The sequence below is a fragment of the Heterodontus francisci genome, chromosome 13 (assembly GCF_036365525.1).
Source record: "Heterodontus francisci isolate sHetFra1 chromosome 13, sHetFra1.hap1, whole genome shotgun sequence".
Lineage (NCBI taxonomy): Eukaryota > Metazoa > Chordata > Chondrichthyes > Heterodontiformes > Heterodontidae > Heterodontus > Heterodontus francisci.
Window position 1 is genome coordinate 109,779,021 of NC_090383.1, and position 20,650 is coordinate 109,799,670.

Below are 20,650 nucleotides of genomic sequence, written 5' to 3' on the forward strand. Positions count from 1 at the left end.
CTTGGCCCACCTCATTCCCAAGAACCAAGTCTAGCAGTGCCTCCTTTCTCATTGGGCTAGCAACATACTGTTATAGAAAATTTTCCTGGGTGCTAGGAACTCATGCCCCTCTCTGCCCTTTACACTATTATCCCAGTCTATGTTTTATAATTAAAGTGTCCCATTTTAACTACCCTATAATTTTTGCACCTCTCTGTAATTTCCTTGCAAATTTGTTCCTCCTCATCCTTCCTACTAGCTGATGGTCTAAAGGCAACACCGAGCAATGTAACTGCACCTTTTTTGTTCCTTTAGCTCTCGCCAAATTGATACGGTCCTCGACCCCTCTGGGACATCCTTTTCCTCCAGAACTGCAATACTCTCCTTAATCAATACCACTAGCCCTCCCCCTTTTTTCCCTTTCCTATCATTCCTGAATTCCTTGTATCCAGACATATTTAACACCCTGTCGTGGCCTTCATAACACCCAATCCTGGCCTTCTTTGAGCCAGGTCTCTGTTATAGCCACAACATCATATTTTCACATGGCAATTTGCACCTGTACCTCACCAGTCTTATTAACCACACTCCATGCATTCACATACATGCATATTAAACCTGATTCAGACTTTATTACTTTCTCCTTTACTCTGACCCCACCTAATAATGTACTGTTCCCTACTCTCATGCTATCTATCTCCCCCAGTATTCTGTGCACCTTGATATTCCTCTCTCATACCTGCTTCTGGTTCCTACACCCCACACAAGTTACCAGTTTTGCGTCCTTTCAATCTGAGCTTCCTCTCAGGTTCCCATCCCCCTGACAATTTAGTTTAAACCCTCCCCAACAGCACTAGCAAATCTCCCTGCGAGGATATTTGTCCCAGTCCCGCTAAGATGCAACCCGTCCATCTTTTACAGGTCCTACCTGCCCCAGAACCGGTCCCAATGTCTCATAAATCTGGTGCCCTCCCTCCTTAACCAGTTCTCCAACCACATGTTCAATTGCTCAATTCTCCTATTCCTGTGCTCACTTGCACGTGGGACTGGGAGTAATCCTGAGATTACTGCTTTTGAGGTCCTGCTTTTTAATCTTCCTAGCTCCCTAAAATCTGCTTTCAGACCTCATCCCCCTTCCTACACATGTCAATCTGGACCACGACCTCTGGCTGATCACCCTCCCCCAGAGGTATGTCCTGCTGTCTCTCCGTGACATCCTTGACCCTGGCACCAGGGAGGCAACACACCATCTTGGAGTCCCGTTTACTGCCGCAGAAATGCCTGTCTGTTCCCCAAACTAACGAATCCCCTATTACTACTGTTCTTCCGTTCCTCTTCCTCCCCTCCTGTGCAGCTGAGCACTCCTCTGAGGGACCATCACCCTCACCAGTATCCAAAATGGAAAACTGATCAAGTGAGATCATATCAGGGGACTCCTGCACTACCAGCCTGGTTCTCTTAGACTGCCTGGCGGTCACCCATTCCCTATCTGCCTGCATGCTCCTAACCTGCGGTGTGACCAACTCCCTAAACATGCTATCCACGTAGTCCTCCAGCCGCCGCTTGAGTTCCGGAGCTCAAGCTTCTGCACCTGGTGACACTTCTCTGTGTCCGACTGCCTGCCACTTTGAGAGGCATCTGCTTTGTCAATTTTACTATCCCATTGCCTATCTCTCCAGCTCTTGTGTGAGTTTGCAAATGGAGATTTACTGCTCCCTAGCAGTTTATGGGATAAATCATAACCATCAGCTGAAACAGCAGCTTGTCTTACATTAGAAACTTTACGGTCTTCTAAGTGTGTCCTAATACCTGCTGGAACGCTATTTTTAAATTCCTCCATTAACCACACCTCTCTCTCTCATTTTTCAAAGTTTTGTTAAAGTTTCATTGAACGATAACAAACTGTCAAAAATCACTTTCTCTCAAGCAAATTCTACAAAAGTTTGATCCTGTCCCTCACATTTTGAAATTTTAATCGCTAAACTTCTGGAACCAACTCGTGCGTTAAGTACGACATTTTTAACTCTCATAATCTGCAGACTGTTGCTGTGTAAGGCTTAAATAAACATCCAGTGCTGTTCTTATTATGACACTTTGCAAAAGAATTGTCCAAGTTTCTCATGGCCAAGCTAGCCTTGTAGCAATTTTCTCAAATGGCACAAAATACCTTTCAACCCCTTCCTCAGTGAATTTCGGCATGGGGCAAATATTCTTTCACATTAAAATCCAGAGTTGAACTCGAATCATCATCCAAACTACCAATTATTCCCCACTTTAAACTTAAAATCTTAATAGAATATGAGGACGTATACTTTAAACTCTACTCCTGTTGGACTGTTACTTCTACCCCAACAGTTCCTCTGTGCGTTACAGGGTCTTGCAAATGTATTCACTTCTCCTGGGACCAATTCAAAGTGTACCACAGGACTTAGGAATTCACTTTGTGATTCCTTAGTTTCTCAGCTATCTTCCAAGGTATGAGACCTCTTGGAGATTTTCCCTCTAGCATCTGGTTAGGCAAATCTTCCAGTTCTCTTCCAACATCTCCCGAATCTAGACTTCCTAGCTTGAGCACAAGCTTTACTCAAAACAGAAACACCCCTAGTTCCTGATAGCCGCTTTGCTGCTGAGCCCAGCTGCTCCCAAAGCCAACTGTCTTCTCTGTGTCCAATTTCTGTCTATCAGCAAGCACACAGAAAACATCTGACTCAAAAGGCATCTCCCTGAGTCATCTATCTCTATAACAAAGTTGTACACGTGGGATGTCCCAGCTAGCAGGTTGAACTGATTATCTTCAACTCCCAAAACATCTCTTTGAATAATTGATATTGCTAACAATGACAGAACAATCTCTTCCAAACTTTCTGGTTCCATCTTCCAACTAAATGAACCCACCTCCTGTTTTTATGGCTTTCCCTTCTCTAACTCTGTCTCTGTAAGCACTCATGGAGAGTTGTTTTGACTTTTTTAATCTTTGGTCTGCAACCTTTTGAAATTCTTTCAGCTACACACTTAATTCCCCAAAAATAAAAATGACCTCTAAAATATTAATACAAACCATGAACCAAGTGATCATAACAGGCTGAATGGCCTGTTTCTGTGCTGTAAATGCTATGATTGACCCAAGACGCAAGATATGTCGGTGATAGAAGTATCCCAAGGAAAGTAAAATTATTCAGTATATTGTGCAGCAAGAGCAGCCACGAAAATGACTGGAGTGAGGTCTGAAGAGTCTAAGCTAAATAAATGTTATGTGGTAGTGATCTTCAATTGGAAAATACTGCATTTTGATTTTCTCTTTTTCTTCCTTTCCCATTTTCCAAGAATGCTTTGGATCGTATTTTGCATCCAGCCACCAGCAGGTCACTATCTTCGTGGCAGCATGTCCGGATCATACAAGCCTTGATGTGCCAAGGAGAGCATAGAAAGGCCCTTCGATACATGCAGGCAATGAAACCTTCAATGGCTGGTAGCAGTGAGGTTAAACTTCACCTTACCGTGCTGCTGTTTAACAGGTAACTATGGATCATTACCAGTTTATTTTTGTAGTTCTTCTCACTGGTAGTAGGGTAGTCCCTTTATTCATATAGTTGCTAGAGGTATATTTGGTTAATTACGACCTCTACCACCTAGAGAGGCAAGGGCAGCAGACATGTGGGAACACCACCACCTTCTCGAGGATAATTAGGGTTGGGCAATAAGTGCTGGCCTTGCCAGGAATGTTCAGATCCCAAGAACAAATTTTTTTTAAAAGTCATGTTTTGGGGTAACCTTACCAAAGAAGACAGTGATTAACTCTGTATTGGAAGCTTTACTAACCATGGTTTCTTTGTTCTTTTGTTGATTTATCATAGAACCCTGTTTAGTTATAGACTCTGTCCCTTTATACCCTTTATCACTGCTATGTGACAGCTCTGTGGTAACTCCCTTTTGCTTTCACATGAACTTTATTACACTAGACTGCTGCCAGAGTCCTTGCAATTTATTACCTTTCACTTCATTTATTCTTTCCCTTTCTGAAGGGTATTAAACTCGAGGAGTCACTCTCTTATAGGTCATAGATCCAAACTCAACCATTTTCCAAAGAATATTTCCACTTAGTATTGTTTGTTTCTGCAGGCTGCACTCAATCTTCAGACATCCCAAACATAGATTGTCCACCATTTGAAGTGGGCCAGTATGGGAAGCTGCTACTGTATATTCACATGCGCTGCTTTTGTTCTCTATAGTAACTTCTTAGACAGGGACTGAGCTAATTGCCTTGTTATCATGTGTACATGTACCTGACACCAGAGAAATGCTAGAGTTGGACATTTAAAGCTGTACTTTTGAAACTGACTTTCAAAAGTCTGTCTGTAGGTACTGAAGAATTCAAGGTGGGGAGACCAGGACAAGGGGGTATAACCTGAAAATTAGAGCTAGACAGTTCAACAGTAATGTCAGGAAGAACTTGACACAAAAAGTAGTGGACGTCTCGTACACCCACCCCACAAAAAAGTGCTGTTGCGAGTAGGTCAGTTGAAAATTTCAAAACTGATGGATTTTTGCTAGGCAACAGTATGAAGGGTTATGGAACCAAGGTGGATAGATGGAATTAAGATACAGATTAGCCATGATCAAATTGAATGGCAGAATGGGCTCAAGGGGCTGAAAGGTCTACTGCTATTTTTAAGTTGCAGGTCAGCTCTTTTTCGTAAGTAATTTTCCCCTTATTTTGAGGACTTTTTTTTAAAAGGTTTCCATGTGGCATTGCATTATATAGCTTCTCAATGGGTAGGTTGTGCATGTTAAAAGTTTATTGTGTGAAAACCCACATTTAAGCTAAGGACACAAAATGTTCATTTTGTAATGTAAAACTTTCAGGTGCATTGTGGAAGCTTGGCATCTACTTCGACTAAATGCTAACAGAATAAATGTAGAGGATCTGCTAAAGCATATCTATGAGCTATGTCAGGAGAATGGGCTGATGGAGGAGCTACTTAAACTCCCTTTTACTGCTACTGAACAGGTATGATACCCATAAATCACTAATTCTTAATGCACCTGTAGTTGGGAAGGACGGTTAATTTTTAGGTGCAGTTTGAAAATAGAAATATTTTCCATTCAAATGTTATTTTAGTAGATGAGTGTTTTTCTGTTACAGCAGGTTTAGTATAAAAGCCATGTGACCACAGTATCCTGCAATATTTATATAGTTTTATGTATCATCTATTCACAGGAATGTTTGGAGAAGTTTTTGAAGAAGAGTGGCAGTCTTCAAAACCAAGAATTTCTTTTGGTGCATCACCTTCAACGTGCCAATTATGTACCTGCTTTGCAACTTCATCAGTCACTGAAAATGAGTTTGGTAAATTAAAAACTACCTATACTTGAATTGTTTTTAATCATTGTGGCTGAATTTAGTTCCGTTTCTAAATCTGCTGAGTTGTGTGCATGAGATAACGGAGAAAGAGATCTGTCTGATATACCTTCACAGATCTGTATGAAATGTCAGGTTGGCCCCAATTTTTGTAAAGTTGAGTGTAAAAGCCAGCATGATATTCATAGGATAATATTTAGAGCTGCAATATACCATATATACGTCTTAGTGTTAAAACATTACTATGGTTATAAATTTCGGTATTCCTTTTATTTAAAAAAAAAAGTTCTATTCACTTAAGACCGTCTGAAATCATTCAGGTCTTCTGTTTGCAACTAGCAAGCAACGTTAATTCCCGATCACAAATTTATAATGTCACTTAAATGTGGTTTTCTGTGACAGCTACTGGGTATTTGCCCCCTACCCCCACCACTACTGTGAGATTCATTGTCCAGTTCACAAGCTGTTGTGACCCTGGTTTATGCTTTCGTACAAGTAGATATATGGCAGTGAGTCAACTCTCAAAAGTAAGACACTCAGATTGATGGAAGTCACTCATGGAAGTGACAGATGTTGCTGAACCTGGAAGGTACCAGAAGCGGACACGAATTTGTAACATTTGGAAAAGAATATGAAGTCTGTCCCACCTCCTCCCACCCCACCCAAATTAAGTTTACTTTTCTATTGAGCTGTTCTCCATTTAGGCCATGTCTGCCCCACCTGTTAATGTTCACATTAACTTTTGGACAGTGTGTCAACGGCTTATAATTGTTTTTCCGTCAGTCAGAGATACGGGAAAATCTGTGCTTGTAAATATGTTTAGTTGAATTTGAAACCATAGCATTCAGGCAATTCTCCATCAATGAATGATTAAACAAAAGTAAATCTAGGTTAGATTTAACTTGGCCATGGCTAGCTATAAAGGTAAGAGACCCATATTATTTAGTACATATTGCTTTACATAAGCTGTTACATTCTAGTATTGACTGTAGGATGAAAAGGATCTAGCTCTGGAGGAAGAAATATAGAAAATAAAACGTGGACATAAAAAAAGGTAAATGGCTAGAATAAAGTATTTTTAAAAATGTTTTGTCAGAATGATCGTGATCCTCAAATTCGAGAAAGAACAGCTGCCAGGAATTCCATCCTGGAGCAGTATGGCAAAGTTCTTCCCAGGGTTCAGAGAAGGCTAGCAACTGAACGTGCAAAACCTTATCATTTAACAATTTTACGTGAAGGTAAGATTGTGCTTTGTTCCAAATTTTGAAATCTGTGAACCTCTAATCAGTTTTTTTTCCCCCACAAGAGAGATATAGCTGAAGAAAGCTGCTCAATTTATCTTGGGTCCATTCAAAAAGTCCTTAGAATTGGGAAATGCTGGAATCTATTATTAAGGAGGTGTTATCAAGGCACATAGAAATCATATGTTTAGGCAGTGTAAACTTGGTTTTATGAAAGGGAAATCGTTTTTGACAAATCTGTTAGTTACATCCTCAAAAAACTAACAGGGTAGGTAAAGGGGAACAAGTGGATGTAGTATATCTGGATTTCCAAAAGACATTCAATAAGGTGCCACATAAAAAGTTATTGTGCACGATAAGGACTCATGGGGTTGGGGATAATATATTAGCATGCATACAGGATTGGTTAATGGACAGAAAGCAGAGAGTAAAGATAAATGGGGCATTTTCAAGTTGGTAGGCTGTAACTAATGGGGTGCTATCAGGGTCAGTGCTGGGGCCTTATCTATTTACAGTCTATATTAATGACTTGGATGAAGGTAACGAGTAATGTATCTAAGTTTGCTGCCGATACAAAGCTAGGTGGGAGGGTAAGCTGTGAGGGCGACAAAGAAACTGCAAACGGATATAGACAGGTTAAGTGAGTGGGCAATAAGGTGACAAATGGAGTATAATGTGGGGGAATTAGGTTATTCACTTTGTTAAGGAGAATAGAAAAACATAATTCTTTTTAAATGATAATCTTTTAAATGTTGATAGATTTAGGTGTTCTTGTGCAAAAAAAACACAAAGTTAGCATGAAGGTACAGCAAGCAATTAAGAAGGCATATGGCATGGTGGCCTTTTTGCAAGGGGGCTGAAGCACAAAAGCAAGGAAGCCTGCTACAGAACTTTGGTGAAACCACTCCTTGAGTGCTGTGCACAGTTTTGGTCTGTCTATTGAAGCAAGGACTTGGAGGCAGTGCAGCGAAAGTACTAGATTGGGCCTATACTCTCTGGCGTTTAAAAGAATGAAGGGTGATCTCATTGAAACTTAGAAAATTCTGAGGGAGATGGTGAGGGGTTGTTTCCCTTGGCTGAAGAGTCTAGAGCTAGGGGGCATAGTCTCACAATAAGGGGTCAGTCATTTGACTGAGATGAGAAGAAATTTCTCACTCAGAGGGTTGTGAATCTTTTGGAATTCTTTACCCCAGAGGACTCAATGACCAGAGTATATTCAGTGCTGAGATAGATAGACTTTTGGATTAGGGGAATCCAGGATATGGGGATTGTGTGGAAAAGTGGAATTGAGGTCAGAGATCAGCCATAATGTTACTGAATGGCCGAGCATCTTCGAGGGGCAGTTTGGTCTACTCTCCTATTTCTTATGTTAATTTTCTGCTGTCACAACATTGATCTGTTCCTTAAACAATCAATTTTTTTTGTTTCCTACCTGGACTTCGAATCCGTACAATCTCTCCATGTTTAGAGCTACATGTTGACACTTGACCTGAGTTTGACTTTTTGCTCAATTGGACTTATGATCCTTTGTACCACTGGTCTAGTATAATTTGAAACAATATTCTGGAACACAGAACACAAGAAATAGGAGCAGGAGTAGACCATATGGCCGATCGAGCCTGCTCCACCATTCACTACTATCATGGCTGATCTTAGGCTTCAACTCCACTTTCCCGCCCACTCACCGTATCCCTTGATTCCCTGAGAGACCAAATATCTATCCTAGTCTTAAATGTAATTAACAATGGAGCATCTACAACCCTTTTGGGTAGAGAATGCCAAAGATTCACAACCCTTTTGAGTGTAGTAATTTCTCCTCGTCTCAGTCCTAAATGATCAGCCCCTTATCCTGAGACTGTGCCCCCATGTTTTAGAATCCCTGATCAGTGGAAACCATCTCTGTTTACCCTATCGAGCCCCATCAGAATCTTAAAATAAAAGCAAAATACTGCAGATGCTGGAAATCTGAAATAAAAACAAAAAGTGCTGGAAATACTCAGCAAGTCTGGCAGCATCTGTGGAGAGAGATGCAGAGGTACCATTTCAGGTCAGTGACCTTTCATCAGAACTGGAATCTTGTATGTCTCAATTAGATCGCTTCTCATTTTTCTGAACTCCAGAGAATATATGCCAAATTTACTGGGCCTCCCGTCATAGGACAACCCCCTCATCCCAGGGACAAATTTTGTAAACCTTTGCTGTACTGCCTCCAATGCAAGCATATCGTAAATGCAGAGACCAAAACTGCACACCGTTCTCCAGATGTGGTTTCATCAAAACCCTGTACAATTGTAGCAATACTTCTTTATTCCTGTACTCCAATCCTCTTGCAATAAAGGCCAACATGCAATTTGCCTTCCTAATTACTTGCTGTACTTGCATGCTAACTTTGTGTTCCTTGTACAAGCACACCCAAGTCTCTTTGAACATCAACACCTACAAGTTTCACACCTTTATAAAAAAAAATTCGGCTTTTCTATTCTTATGACCAAAGTGAATAACTTCACACTTCCCTACATTATACTGCATCTGCCATCTTGTTGCCTACTCACTTAATCTGTCTATATCTCTTTGTCCTCCCCACAGCTTACCTTTCCACCTACCTTTGTATCATCAGCACACCCTGCTCTTCATCTGAGTCATTAAAATAGATTGTAAATAGCTGATGCCCCAGCACTGATCCTTGCGGCACTCCACTATTCACTACCTGCCGACTTGAAAATGGCCCGTTTATGTCCACTCTGTTTCCTGTCCGTTAACGAATGCTCTATCCATGCTACTATATTACCCCCAACTCCATGAGCCCATATCATGCCTGTTGACCTTTTGTGTGGTACCTTACGGATGCCTTTTGGAAATCCAGGTATACTACATCTACTGGTTCCCCTTTGTCTACCCTACTAGTTACATCCTCAAAAAAACTCTAAATTTGTCAAACACTATTTCCCTTTAGTAAAACCATGTTGACTTGTTCTAATCATATTGTGCATTAAGACTTCCTTAATAATGGATTCCAGCATTTTCCCAACGACTGATGTTAAAACTGGCCTGTAGTTCACTGTTTTCTAACTCCCTCCTTTCTTGAAAAGCAATGTAACATTTGCCAACTTCCAATCTGACTGTTCCCGAACCTAAGGAATTTTTGCAAATCGTAGCTCACGCATCCACTATCTCTGCAGCTGTCTCGTTTAGAACCCCAGGGTGTAGGCCATCAGGTCCCAGGATTTGTTGGATTTCACTCCCTTAAGTTTCTCCAATACATTTTCTCTGCTGATAGTAATTTCCTTGATTTCCTCACTTTTTTTAGCCCCTAGGTTGCTGTCTATTTCTGATATGAAACTTGTGTCTTCTGCTTTGAAGACAGATGCAAAATATTTGTTCAATGCCTCTGCCTCTGGATTTTCTATATATCCTGTATATCTGTTTGAGGTCTATACTCAGGCGCCTCTTTTCAAGACTGGAAAGTCCAAATATTTTTGATGTTTCCTTTTATAATTCCGTTCTTTGATATAAGGGATTGGCTTTGTGGTTCTTCTCTGAACTACATCTAGTGCTTTGAATCTCTGACGTTTCTCAATTTCAACTCCTGGATGCAGGTGCGTGTGTTCTAACCAAAGCATGATATAATTTGAACATGATTTTTTTTTCAACTTCTTACTGTGCTATTTTGATTATTTAGTCCATCATTCCATTTGCTTTGTTAATGGATGCTACACTGTGGTTTTAGATGTTGAGTATTTAGTCTACTGAAGCTCGTGGATTTTTTACAAACAGTTACACGGCCCAAACCATTATCTACTGTGGCAAGGCGGACAACTGCGGGAAGTGTGATTACTCGGGCAACTTTCATCAGTTCAGTGCTTTCAAAGGTTAATGAGGTGTGGCTAAAAAGCGAGCAAGAAGCGGCTCCATCTCCCAACAGGTAAGGAATTCTAGTACTGCAGTGATGGTCTTGCCTACTCTGCCTTGTCCAGGCGATGGCTAAGGATGGTTTCCTTCTGTATGTCTCTGCTGTGCAAAATCAATAAGAGTGATAAATTGAGTAAAAAGTAATATGTGATGCCAAACTTGGGTTTTAAAAGCTTGTAGATTGTAAGATGGAGTTGGGACTGAGTGAGTTAAGATGTCTGTAGCTTTGAGCTGCTGAGATTAATTCAAACAGTAAATGGTGCAATGAGTCTTAATTCAGGCTCAGTGAAGAATTATTTGTGGAATGGCTAATTTACAATTTAACAGGAATTAAGTAAATAGCTGCAGTAATATTGATAAATTAAATATAAGTTTCTGACATGGAAGAAAAGGTTTGAAGGCTAGAGGTGAGAGAACAATTGCCCATTGGCCCTTCCAGTAGTGAAAGATGTTGGATATTGTAACAGTACTGAAGCTATGATCAGAGTTGGTGGGCTGGATTTTAAGAGCTTGCCGCCGATTTCAGTGGCGAGCTCAAAACATGGCAGGCCACATGCCAAAGAGCCATCACAATCTCCGGTGTGGCAGCTTATTTAAATGGCTGGGGGGGGTCCACCTCCCAAATCACATGGAGGGAGCAGGCTGTCCGTCGTCGGCAATGGCGTCAGCTGCCTGTGCACAAGTGTGGTGCCATTTTTAAAGGGCAGCGAGCTCTGCTGGCACACTTATATTTTTAAAGAAGTAACCCCCAAAATTAAATAAATAAATTTTCTAATGCCCATTCCCCCCATAACAATTACATAACTATTTGCCCTGCCCCGCACCCCCCCTCAAAACATTTACCTTTTACATCTGACCCCTGTTTTCCCCCCCCCCCCCCCCCACAAAGAACCCAGCTCTGAAAATGTTAACTCCTTCCCCCTCCCCACCAGTGTGGGGCCACGTTTTACCCAGACAGGGATTTGAAGGCAGTGGCGTGCCAGCCGAAGATCGCAGCAGGCCCTCAGGATCACAGATAAGTCTATTTAAATGTATTTATTTTATTGATTTGAATATTATAATTGAAGTCCCATCACCCAGCGGCGGGCTGGCCACCACAGAGCCTCACTGCCACTGGGAGGTTCAGGCCGGGCTCCCACGGCATCGAGGTCCGTGGTGGGCCTCAGCTGGAGCCATCCTTAGGCCCCCCGCCACGGAACCCAACTCCTGGCGAAGAACAAAATCCAGCCTAGTGTTTGAAAAGAATTGAGTTGTTGAGGGGAAAATTAGCTTTGACCCAAAAAGGCGCAATCAAGCTTTTTAACTAACTTTAGCAAAGGAAGGGATGTGGAAGTTCCATTTAAGATTAGGTGAAATAACTATCAACTGATGTTGGACCAAGGGAGTAAATGGGTAGATAGCTGTTTGGGTTCACTAAAAAGCATAAAGAAACTGTTTTCAAAGAAGTGGAAAATTTCAACTATTCATTGCCACAGGAACGGGTATGAATCACTGTAGTACATGGAGAGTTGATGGAAAGAAGGTGATTCGCCCTTAAAGGTTGCTGTGGATGACCTTTGGAAGTTGAAAGTGGATGAAGGAAACATTGTACTGTGCTATTTAATCAGGCTTTAAATGCAGTATGAAAAGGTGAAAATAAGTTTGTAAATGTAAGAAGAAAAACATGTCCATATTGATCTTTGCACTAAAACATTTTTTTAAACTTCAGTCCTAGGAATAACGAACCACTTTCAATTAATCCAGCTGTCAAATCTACTGAAGTGACTAATGCTTTTGTTGGCACACCAATCAACAGACATTCTAGAAGACTTTCCAGGTAGATATTGCTTTTTTTAATAAATTTGTTTTCACTCTGTCTCACATGTGCTTTTTCTTTTTTGTTCTTGTGTTCTCTTTCCCTATATTTGGAATGTTACTCCTTATGAGGATTCATATTGGAGTTTTAGGCCAGATACAGACAACTGTAATTAGTAATCTAGATTTTGTTGTTAGTGCAAAGTGAGAATGCAAGCCACTGACTTTGAACAAGGCTGCCCACAAAGAGCTAATGAGCTGTGTAATGTGGATTTCGCCTTTTTTGACATTAGTTTCATTCTGGCGCCAGCTATAGGGGATCTCTGGTGTTCAGTAACAGTGATGTCATCAAGCAGGCTAAGTGTCCAATCAAATTGAAGAATTTTCACAGACAGCAAACCTGGAAGTAACCAGCAGATTTTATCATTCACTTCTCATGGACAAAGACGAGAGTGGTCCGAAAGGAAGAGTGCTAAATTGGGGGAAGGCCAACTATACCAAAATTCGGCAGGAGCTGGGGAATGTAGATTGGGAGCAGCTGTTTGAAGGTAAATCCACATTTGATATGTGGGAGGCTTTTAAAGAGAGGTTGATTAGCGTGCAGGAGAGACATGTTCCTGTGAAAATGAGGGATAGAAATGGCAAGATTAGGGAACCATGAATGACAGGTGAAATTGTGAGACTAACTAAGAGGAAAAAGGAAGCATACATAAGGTCCAAGAGGCTGAAGAAAGACGAAGCTTTGAAAGAATATCGGGAATGTAGGACCAATCTGAAACGAGGAATTAAGAGGGCTAAAAGGGGTCATGAAATATCTTTAGCAAACAGGGTTAAGGAAAATCCCAAAGCCTTTTATTCATATATAAGGAGCAAGAGGGTAACTAGAGAAAGGATTGGCCCACTCAAGGACAAAGGAGGAAAGTTATGCGTGGAGTCAGAGAAAATGGGTGAGATTCTAAACGAGTACTTTGCATCGGTATTCACCGAGGAGAGGGACATGACGGATGTTGAGGTTAGGGACAGATGTTTGATTACTCTAGGTCAAGTCGGCATAAGGAGGGAGGAAGTGTTGGGTATTCTAAAAGGCATTAAGGTGGACAAGTCCCCAGGTCCGGATGGGATCTATCCCAGGTTACTGTGGGAAGCGAGAGAGGAAATAGCTGGGGCCTTAACAGATCTCTTTGCAGCATCCTTAAACACGGGTGAGGTTCCGGAGGACTGGAGAATTGCTAATGTTGTCCCCTTGTTTAAGAAGGGTAGCAGGGATAATCCAGGTAATTATAGACCGGTGAGCCTGACGTCATTCGTAGGGAAGCTGCTGGAGAAGATACTGAGGGATAGGATCTATTCCCATTTGGAAGAAAATGGGCTTATCAGTGATAGGCAACATGGTTTTGTGCAGGGAAGGTCATGTCTTACCAACTTAATAGAATTCTTTGAGGAAGTGACAAAGTTGATTGATGGGGGAAGGGCTGTAGATGTCATATACATGGACTTCAGAAAGAACAAAGCAAATTACAGCACAGGAACAGGCCCTTCGGCCCTCCAAGCCTGTGCCAATCCAGATCCTCTATCTAAAACATGTCGCCTATTTTCTAAGGGTCTGTATCTCTTTGCTTCCTGCCCATTCATGTATCTGTCTAGATACATCTTAAAAGACGCTATCGTGCCTGCGTCTACCACCTCCGCTGGCAACGCGTTCCAGGCACCCACCACCCTCTGCATAAAGAACTTTCCACGCATATCCCCCCTAAACTTTTCCCCTCTCACTTTGAACTCGTGACCCCTAGTGTTTGAATCCCCCACTCTGGGGAAAAAGCTTCTTGCTATCCACCCTGTCTATACCTCTCATGATTTTGTACACCTCAATCAGGTCCCCCCTCAACCTCCGTCTTTCTAATGAAAATAATCCTAATCTACTCAACCTCTCTTCATAGCTGGCGCCCTCCATACCAGGCAACATCCTGGTGAACCTCCTCTGCACCCTCTCCAAAGCATCCACATCCTTTTGGTGATGTGGCGACCAGAACTGCACACAGTATTCCAAATGTGGCCGAACCAAAGTCCTATACAACTGTAACATGACCTGCCAACTCTTGTACTCAATACCCCGTCCGATGAAGGAAAGCATGCCGTATGCCTTCTTGACCACTCTATTGACCTGCGTTGCCACCTTCAGGGAACAATGGACCTGAACACCCAAATCTCTCTGTACATCAATTTTCCCCAGGACTTTTCCATTTACTGTATAGTTCACTCTTGAATTGGATCTTCCAAAATGCATCACCTCGCATTTGCCCTGATTGAACTCCATCAGCCATTTCTCTGCCCAACTCTCCAATCTATCTATATTCTGCTGTATTCTCTGACAGTCCCCTTCACTATCTGCTACTCCACCAATCTTAGTGTCGTCTGCAAACTTGCTAATCAGACCACCTATACTTTCCTCCAAATCATTTATGTATATCACAAACAACAGTGGTCCCAGCACGGATCCCTGTGGAACACCACTGGTCACGCGTCTCCATTTTGATAAGGTTCCCCATGGTAGGCTGATGTAGAAAGTGAAGTCGCATGGGGTCCAGGGTGTACTAGCTGGATGGATAAAGAACTGGCTGGGCAACAGGAGACAGAGTGTAGCAGTGGAAGGGAGTTTCTCAAAATGGAGACGTGTGACCAGTGGTGTTCCACAGGGATCCGTGCTGGGACCACTGTTGTTTGTGATATACATAAATGATTTGGAGGAAAGTATAGGTGGTCTGATTAGCAAGTTTGCAGACGACACTAAGATTGGTGGAGTAGCAGATAGTGAAGGGGACTGTCAGAGAATACAGCAGAATATAGGTAGACTGGAGAGTTGGGCAGAGAAATGGCAGATGGAGTTCAATCAGGGCAAATGCGAGGTGATGCAGTTTGGAAGATCCAATTCAAGAGTGAACTATAGAGTCAATGGAAAAGTCCTGGGGAAAATTGATGTACAGAGAGATTTGGGTGTTCAGGTCCATTGTTCCCTGAAGGTGGCAACGCAGGTCAATAGAGTGGTCAAGAAGGCATACGGCATGTTTTCCTTCATCGGACGGGGTATTGAGTACAAGGGTTGGCAGGTCATGTTACAGTTGTATAAGACTTTGGTTCGGCCACATTTGGAATACTGCGTGCAGTTCTGGTCGCCACATTACCAAAAGGATGTAGATGCTTTGGAGAGGGTGCAGAGGAGGTTCACCAGGATGTTGCCTGGTATGGAGGGCGTTAGCTATGAAGAGAGGTTGAGTAGATTAGGATTATTTTCATTAGAAAGACGGAGGTTGAGGGGGACCTGATTGAGGTGTACAAAATCATGAGAGGTATAGACGGGGTGGATAGCAAGAAGCTTTTTCCCAGAGTGGGGGATTCAATTACAAGGGGTCACGAGTTCAAAGTGAGAGGGGAAAAGTTTAGGGGGAATATGTGTGGAAAGTTCTTTACGTAGAGGGTGGTGGGTGCCTGGAACGCGTTGCCAGCGGAGGTGGTAGACGCGGGCACGATAGCGTCTTCTAACATGTATCTAGACAGATACATGAATGGGCAGGAAGCAAAGAGATACAGACCCTTAGAAAATAGGCAACATGTTTAGATAGAGGATCTGGATCGGCGCAGGCTTGGAGGGCCGAGGGGCCTGTTCCTGTGCTGTATTGTTCTTTGTTATAATGTTACAGAAAATGAAAGCAAGATTGGGACATACACAAGGGATTAACGTAGAAGCCAAAATATCATAAACTTGTGGGGGGAAAATTCCGAATTTTTATCACAATTCCACAAATTGCTATGCAAATGGCTGCAGGGATTAGGAGATTAAGGAGGTGAGCATGTGGCTAAAGGAGTGGTGTGAGGGAAGAGGGACTCTGGCACCAGTATTGGAACAGAAAGGAATACTATACTGTTAGGATGGATGGGTTCCACCTGAACTGGGCTGGGATCTGGATCCTAGCAAAAAGAATTATTAGGGAGGTCAAAAAGACTTTAAACTAGGATGGGGGAGGGCTCTGTTGAAAAGGGTAGTATAGATAATACGAAACGAAACTAAAGGGAAGCGAGTAGGGTAAACATCAGAAATTGTGTTTTCGTCATCACAAGTAAAGAGAAACCTAAAAGATATGAAGAAATTAAATCATGAGAGAGAAATAAGAAATGTCAGTGAATCATTAGAGCAGAAGTACGGGTTAGTGAGTGTGGCCTGCATAAGTGTACAAATGCACAAAGTTTATGGAATAAGATGAATGTAGCCATTACTGAGACATGGTTGCAAGACAGTCAGGACTGGGAAATAAATATACCACGTTATAGGGTCCACAGGAAATATAGGGAAAATGGCAAGGGGGAATCCTAGTGATTAAGGATGAAATCACTTCAGTGGTGCAAGAGGTAAATGGGTGATGGGTAGAATTAGGAAATACAAAAGGATTTAAATGTGTAATGGGAGGTGTGTATAGGCCTCCTGGGAGCAGCTGTGAAGTTGTAGATTGTATAAATGCCGAGATTAGACAAGCATGTAACAAAGGCAGAGTGGTTATAATGGATTTTCAACTTTCATATAGATTGGAACAAACAGACTAGCACATGTAAGAATGGAGTGAATTTCTTGAGTGGGCCTGGGGTAGTTTTCTGCAGCATTATGTCCTTGAACCAACAAGGGAGCATGTCATATTAGATCAAATAATGAGTAATGAGCCAGATTTAGTTCGCAGTTTATCTAATAGCGATCATAATATGATCGAGTTCAATGTAATGTTTGAAAGAGAGAAATGTGAAACAGCTAGATTTTAGGTAAGGCTGACTTCAATGAGATGAGACCGAGACTGTCCACAGTAAACTAGGCAAATCTGTTAATTGGGTAAAATGACCGAAGATCAGTGGGTGGTGTTGAAAAGGGAATTTAATGTGAGACAGAACCACTTTATACCTCTGAGGGACAAGTGTTTTATTTGCCAAAAAAGAGAGCCATGGAGAAGCAAAGAGGTAAGAGACAATGTCAAAATAAAAGAAAAAGTATACAAAAATGCAAAAATAAACAGATTCTGGTGAATGGGAAAGGTACAAAGAACAGCAGAATGTAACAAAGCAGATAGTAAGAGCTTAAAAAAAAAGAGTATGAAAAGAAACTTGCAAGGGATATCAAAATCAACACAAAAAATGTTTGTTAGGAAAAAGAGGGTAGTCAGGAGCAATGAGGGTGCCTTGAAAACTGGATAATGGTGATATTGTCGATGAAACTAAGGAAATGGTGGACATGCTGAATAATTACTTGCATCGGTATTTACAGTCAAAGAAGAGTTCAGCATGCCAGAAATCCCAAGGAAATCTTGAATCAGGATCAGGAACTTAAAATTAAAGTAAACAAAAATAACAGTAATGAAGAACATAGTGGCACTGAAGAGTGACAAATTCCCAAGACCAGATAGATTCCATCCCAGGGTTTTATTTATTTTTTATTTATTTTATTTAGAGATACAGCACTGAAACAGGCCCTTCGGCCCACCGAGTCTGTGCCGACCAACAACCACCCATTTATACTAACCCTACAGTAATCCCATATTCCCTATCACCTCCCTACACTAGGGGCCATTTACAACAGCCAATTTACCTATCACCTGCAAGTCTTTGGATGTGGGAGGAAACTGGAGCACCCGGCGAAAACTCACACAGATACAGGGAGAACTTGCAAACTCCGCACAGGCAGTACCCAGAATCGAACCCGGGTCCCTGGAGCTGTGAGGCTGCGGTGCTAACCACTGCGCCACTGTGCCGCCCACTTAAAGGAAATAGATGAGAACATTGCAAATGCCCAAAGTATAATCTTCCAAAGTTTGTTTGAACACGGGATCTGTTCCTTTTAGATTTGAAAATTGCACGTCACTTTGTTATTTAAGAAAGGTGAGAGAGAAACCAGGGAATTATAGACCAGTTAGCCTAACATCTGCTGTCAGGAAATTGCTAGAGTCTGTAATTAAGGATAGAGTGACTGAACAACTTAAAAATTTCAGCTGATCAGAGAGAGCTGGACAAACCTGTGAATTTTTTTTTGAAGGGATGACTAAAGTAGTAGACAAGGGAATGTCTATGGATGTTATTTTTATGGACTTCCAGAAGGCATTTAATAAAGTCCCTCAGAAGAGACTGTTAGCTAAAATTGAAACCCATGGAACTGAGGGAAAATTGTTGACCTGGTAGGAAATTGGCTGAGTGTCAGGAAGCAGAGAGTATGGATAATTGCGAAGTACTCCAATTGGCAGGATGTGACGAGTGGTGTCCTACGAACATACAAATTAAGAGTAGGAGTAGGCCACTCGGCTCCTCGCGCCTGCTTCACCATTCAACAAGATCATGGCTGATCTGATTGTAATCTCAACTCCACGTTCCTGTCTACCCCTGATAACCTTTCACCCTTTGCTTATCAAGAATCTATTTACCTCTGCCTTAAACATATTCAAAGACTCTGCTTCCACTGCCTTTTGAGGAAGATAGTTCCAAAGACTCACGACCCTCTGAGAGAAAAAAATTCTCCTCATCTCTGTCTTAAATGGGCGGCCCTTTATTTTTAAACATTGACCCCTAGTTCTAGATTCTCCCACAAGAGGAAACATCCTTTCCACACCCACCCTGTCAAGACCCCTCAGGATATTATATGTTTCAATCAAGTCGTCTCTTACTCTTCTAAACTCCAGCTGATGCAAGCCTAGCCTGTCCAACTTTTCTTCATGAGACAACCACTCGTTCCAGGTATTAGTCTATTAAACCTTCTCTGAACTGTTTCCAATGCACTTACATCCTTCCTTGAATAAGGAGCCAATACTGTACACAGTACTCCAGATGTGGTCTCACCAATGCCCTGTATAACTGAAGCATAACCTCCCTACTTTTGTATTAAATTCCCCTCGCAATAACAATAACATTCTATTAGCTTTCCTAATTACATGCTGTACCTGCATACTAACTATTTGCGATTCATGCACCAGGACACCCAGATCCCTCTGTATCTCAGAGTTCTGCAATCTCTCTCAATCTAGATAATATGCTTTTTTATTCTTCCTGCCAACATGGACAATTGCACATTTTCCCACATTATACTCCACTTGCCAGATCTTTGCCCACTCACCTAACCTATCTATATCCCTTTGTAGCCCCCTATTGTCCTCTTCACAACTTACTTTCCTGCATATCTTTGCATCCTCAGCAAATTTAGCAACCATACCTATGGTCCCTTCATCCAAGTCATTTTATATAAATTGTAAAAGGTTGAGGCTCCACTGATCCCTGTGGCACACCAGTCGTTACATCATGACAACCAGAAAATGACCCATTTATGCCTACTCTCTGTGTTCTGTTAGCTAACCAATCTTCAATCCATGCCAATACACCATGAGGTTGTATTTTCCGCAATAACCTTTGATGTGGCACCTTATCATGACTTCTGGAAATATAAGTACAGTGCATGCATCGATTCCCCTTTATCCTTTATTAAAAAAGCTAGTCTAATGGTGACATGAAACCATTGTCGATTGTGTAAAAACCCATCTGGTTCACTAATGTCCTTTTAGGGAAGGAAATCTGCCGTCCTTACTTTGTCTGGCCTACGTGTGACTCCAGACTCTCAGCAATATGGTTGACTCTTAAATGCCCTCTGTAATGGCCTAGCAAGCCATTCAATTCAACAGCAATTAGGGATGGCAATAAATGCTAGCCTTGCCAGCGACGCCCACATCCCACAAAACAAATTTTTAAAAAATTCACCGCATGTTACTTCTTCAAAAAACTCCAATAAATTGGTTAGACATGATTTCCCTGTTGGAGTGTCAACTATTCACTATTTATTAACAACTTGGATAGAAAATCACAAATCCAAAATTTACCCCAAATATTGGTGACATTGTAAGCAGTGTACATGGAAGCATGTAACTACAATGTGATATTGATAGATTAAGTGAATGGACAAAACTGTGGCAAATGGATTTCAGTATAGACAAATCTGGGGTTGTCCACTTTGGACCTAAAAAGGATAGAACAGGCTACTTCCTAAATGTTGAAAAGCTAGAAACAGTGAAAATCCAGAGACATTTGGGTGTCCAAATACATTGATCATTAAAATGTCATGAACAGGTACGGAAAACAATCAAAATGCTCTTTGAATGCTGCCCTTTATATCTAGAGGACTAGACTACAAGGGGGTAGATGTCATGCTTCAGCTATACAAAGCCCCCTTTAGACCACACCTGGAGTACTGTAAGCAAATCTGGGAACCACACCTCAGGGAGGATATATTGGCCTTGGGAGTACAGTGTAGTTTTACAAGAATGATACTGCATCTGAGGGTTAACTTACACAAATTAGGGTT

The 20,650-nt window shown here is 41.7% G+C and overlaps 1 protein-coding gene across 1 annotated transcript in view; it reads left to right on the forward strand.

Annotated features, from left to right (window-relative positions):
* ahctf1 (AT hook containing transcription factor 1) overlaps positions 1–20,650 on the forward strand; it is a 124,349-nt gene that overhangs the window by 69,227 nt on the left and 34,472 nt on the right. The window contains exons 21-26 of the mRNA XM_068045406.1: positions 3,304–3,494; positions 4,843–4,987; positions 5,198–5,326; positions 6,435–6,576; positions 10,354–10,501; positions 12,197–12,304. Coding sequence (XP_067901507.1) covers positions 3,304–3,494; positions 4,843–4,987; positions 5,198–5,326; positions 6,435–6,576; positions 10,354–10,501; positions 12,197–12,304 — 863 coding nt within the window. The remainder of the gene's footprint in view (positions 1–3,303; positions 3,495–4,842; positions 4,988–5,197; positions 5,327–6,434; positions 6,577–10,353; positions 10,502–12,196; positions 12,305–20,650) is intronic.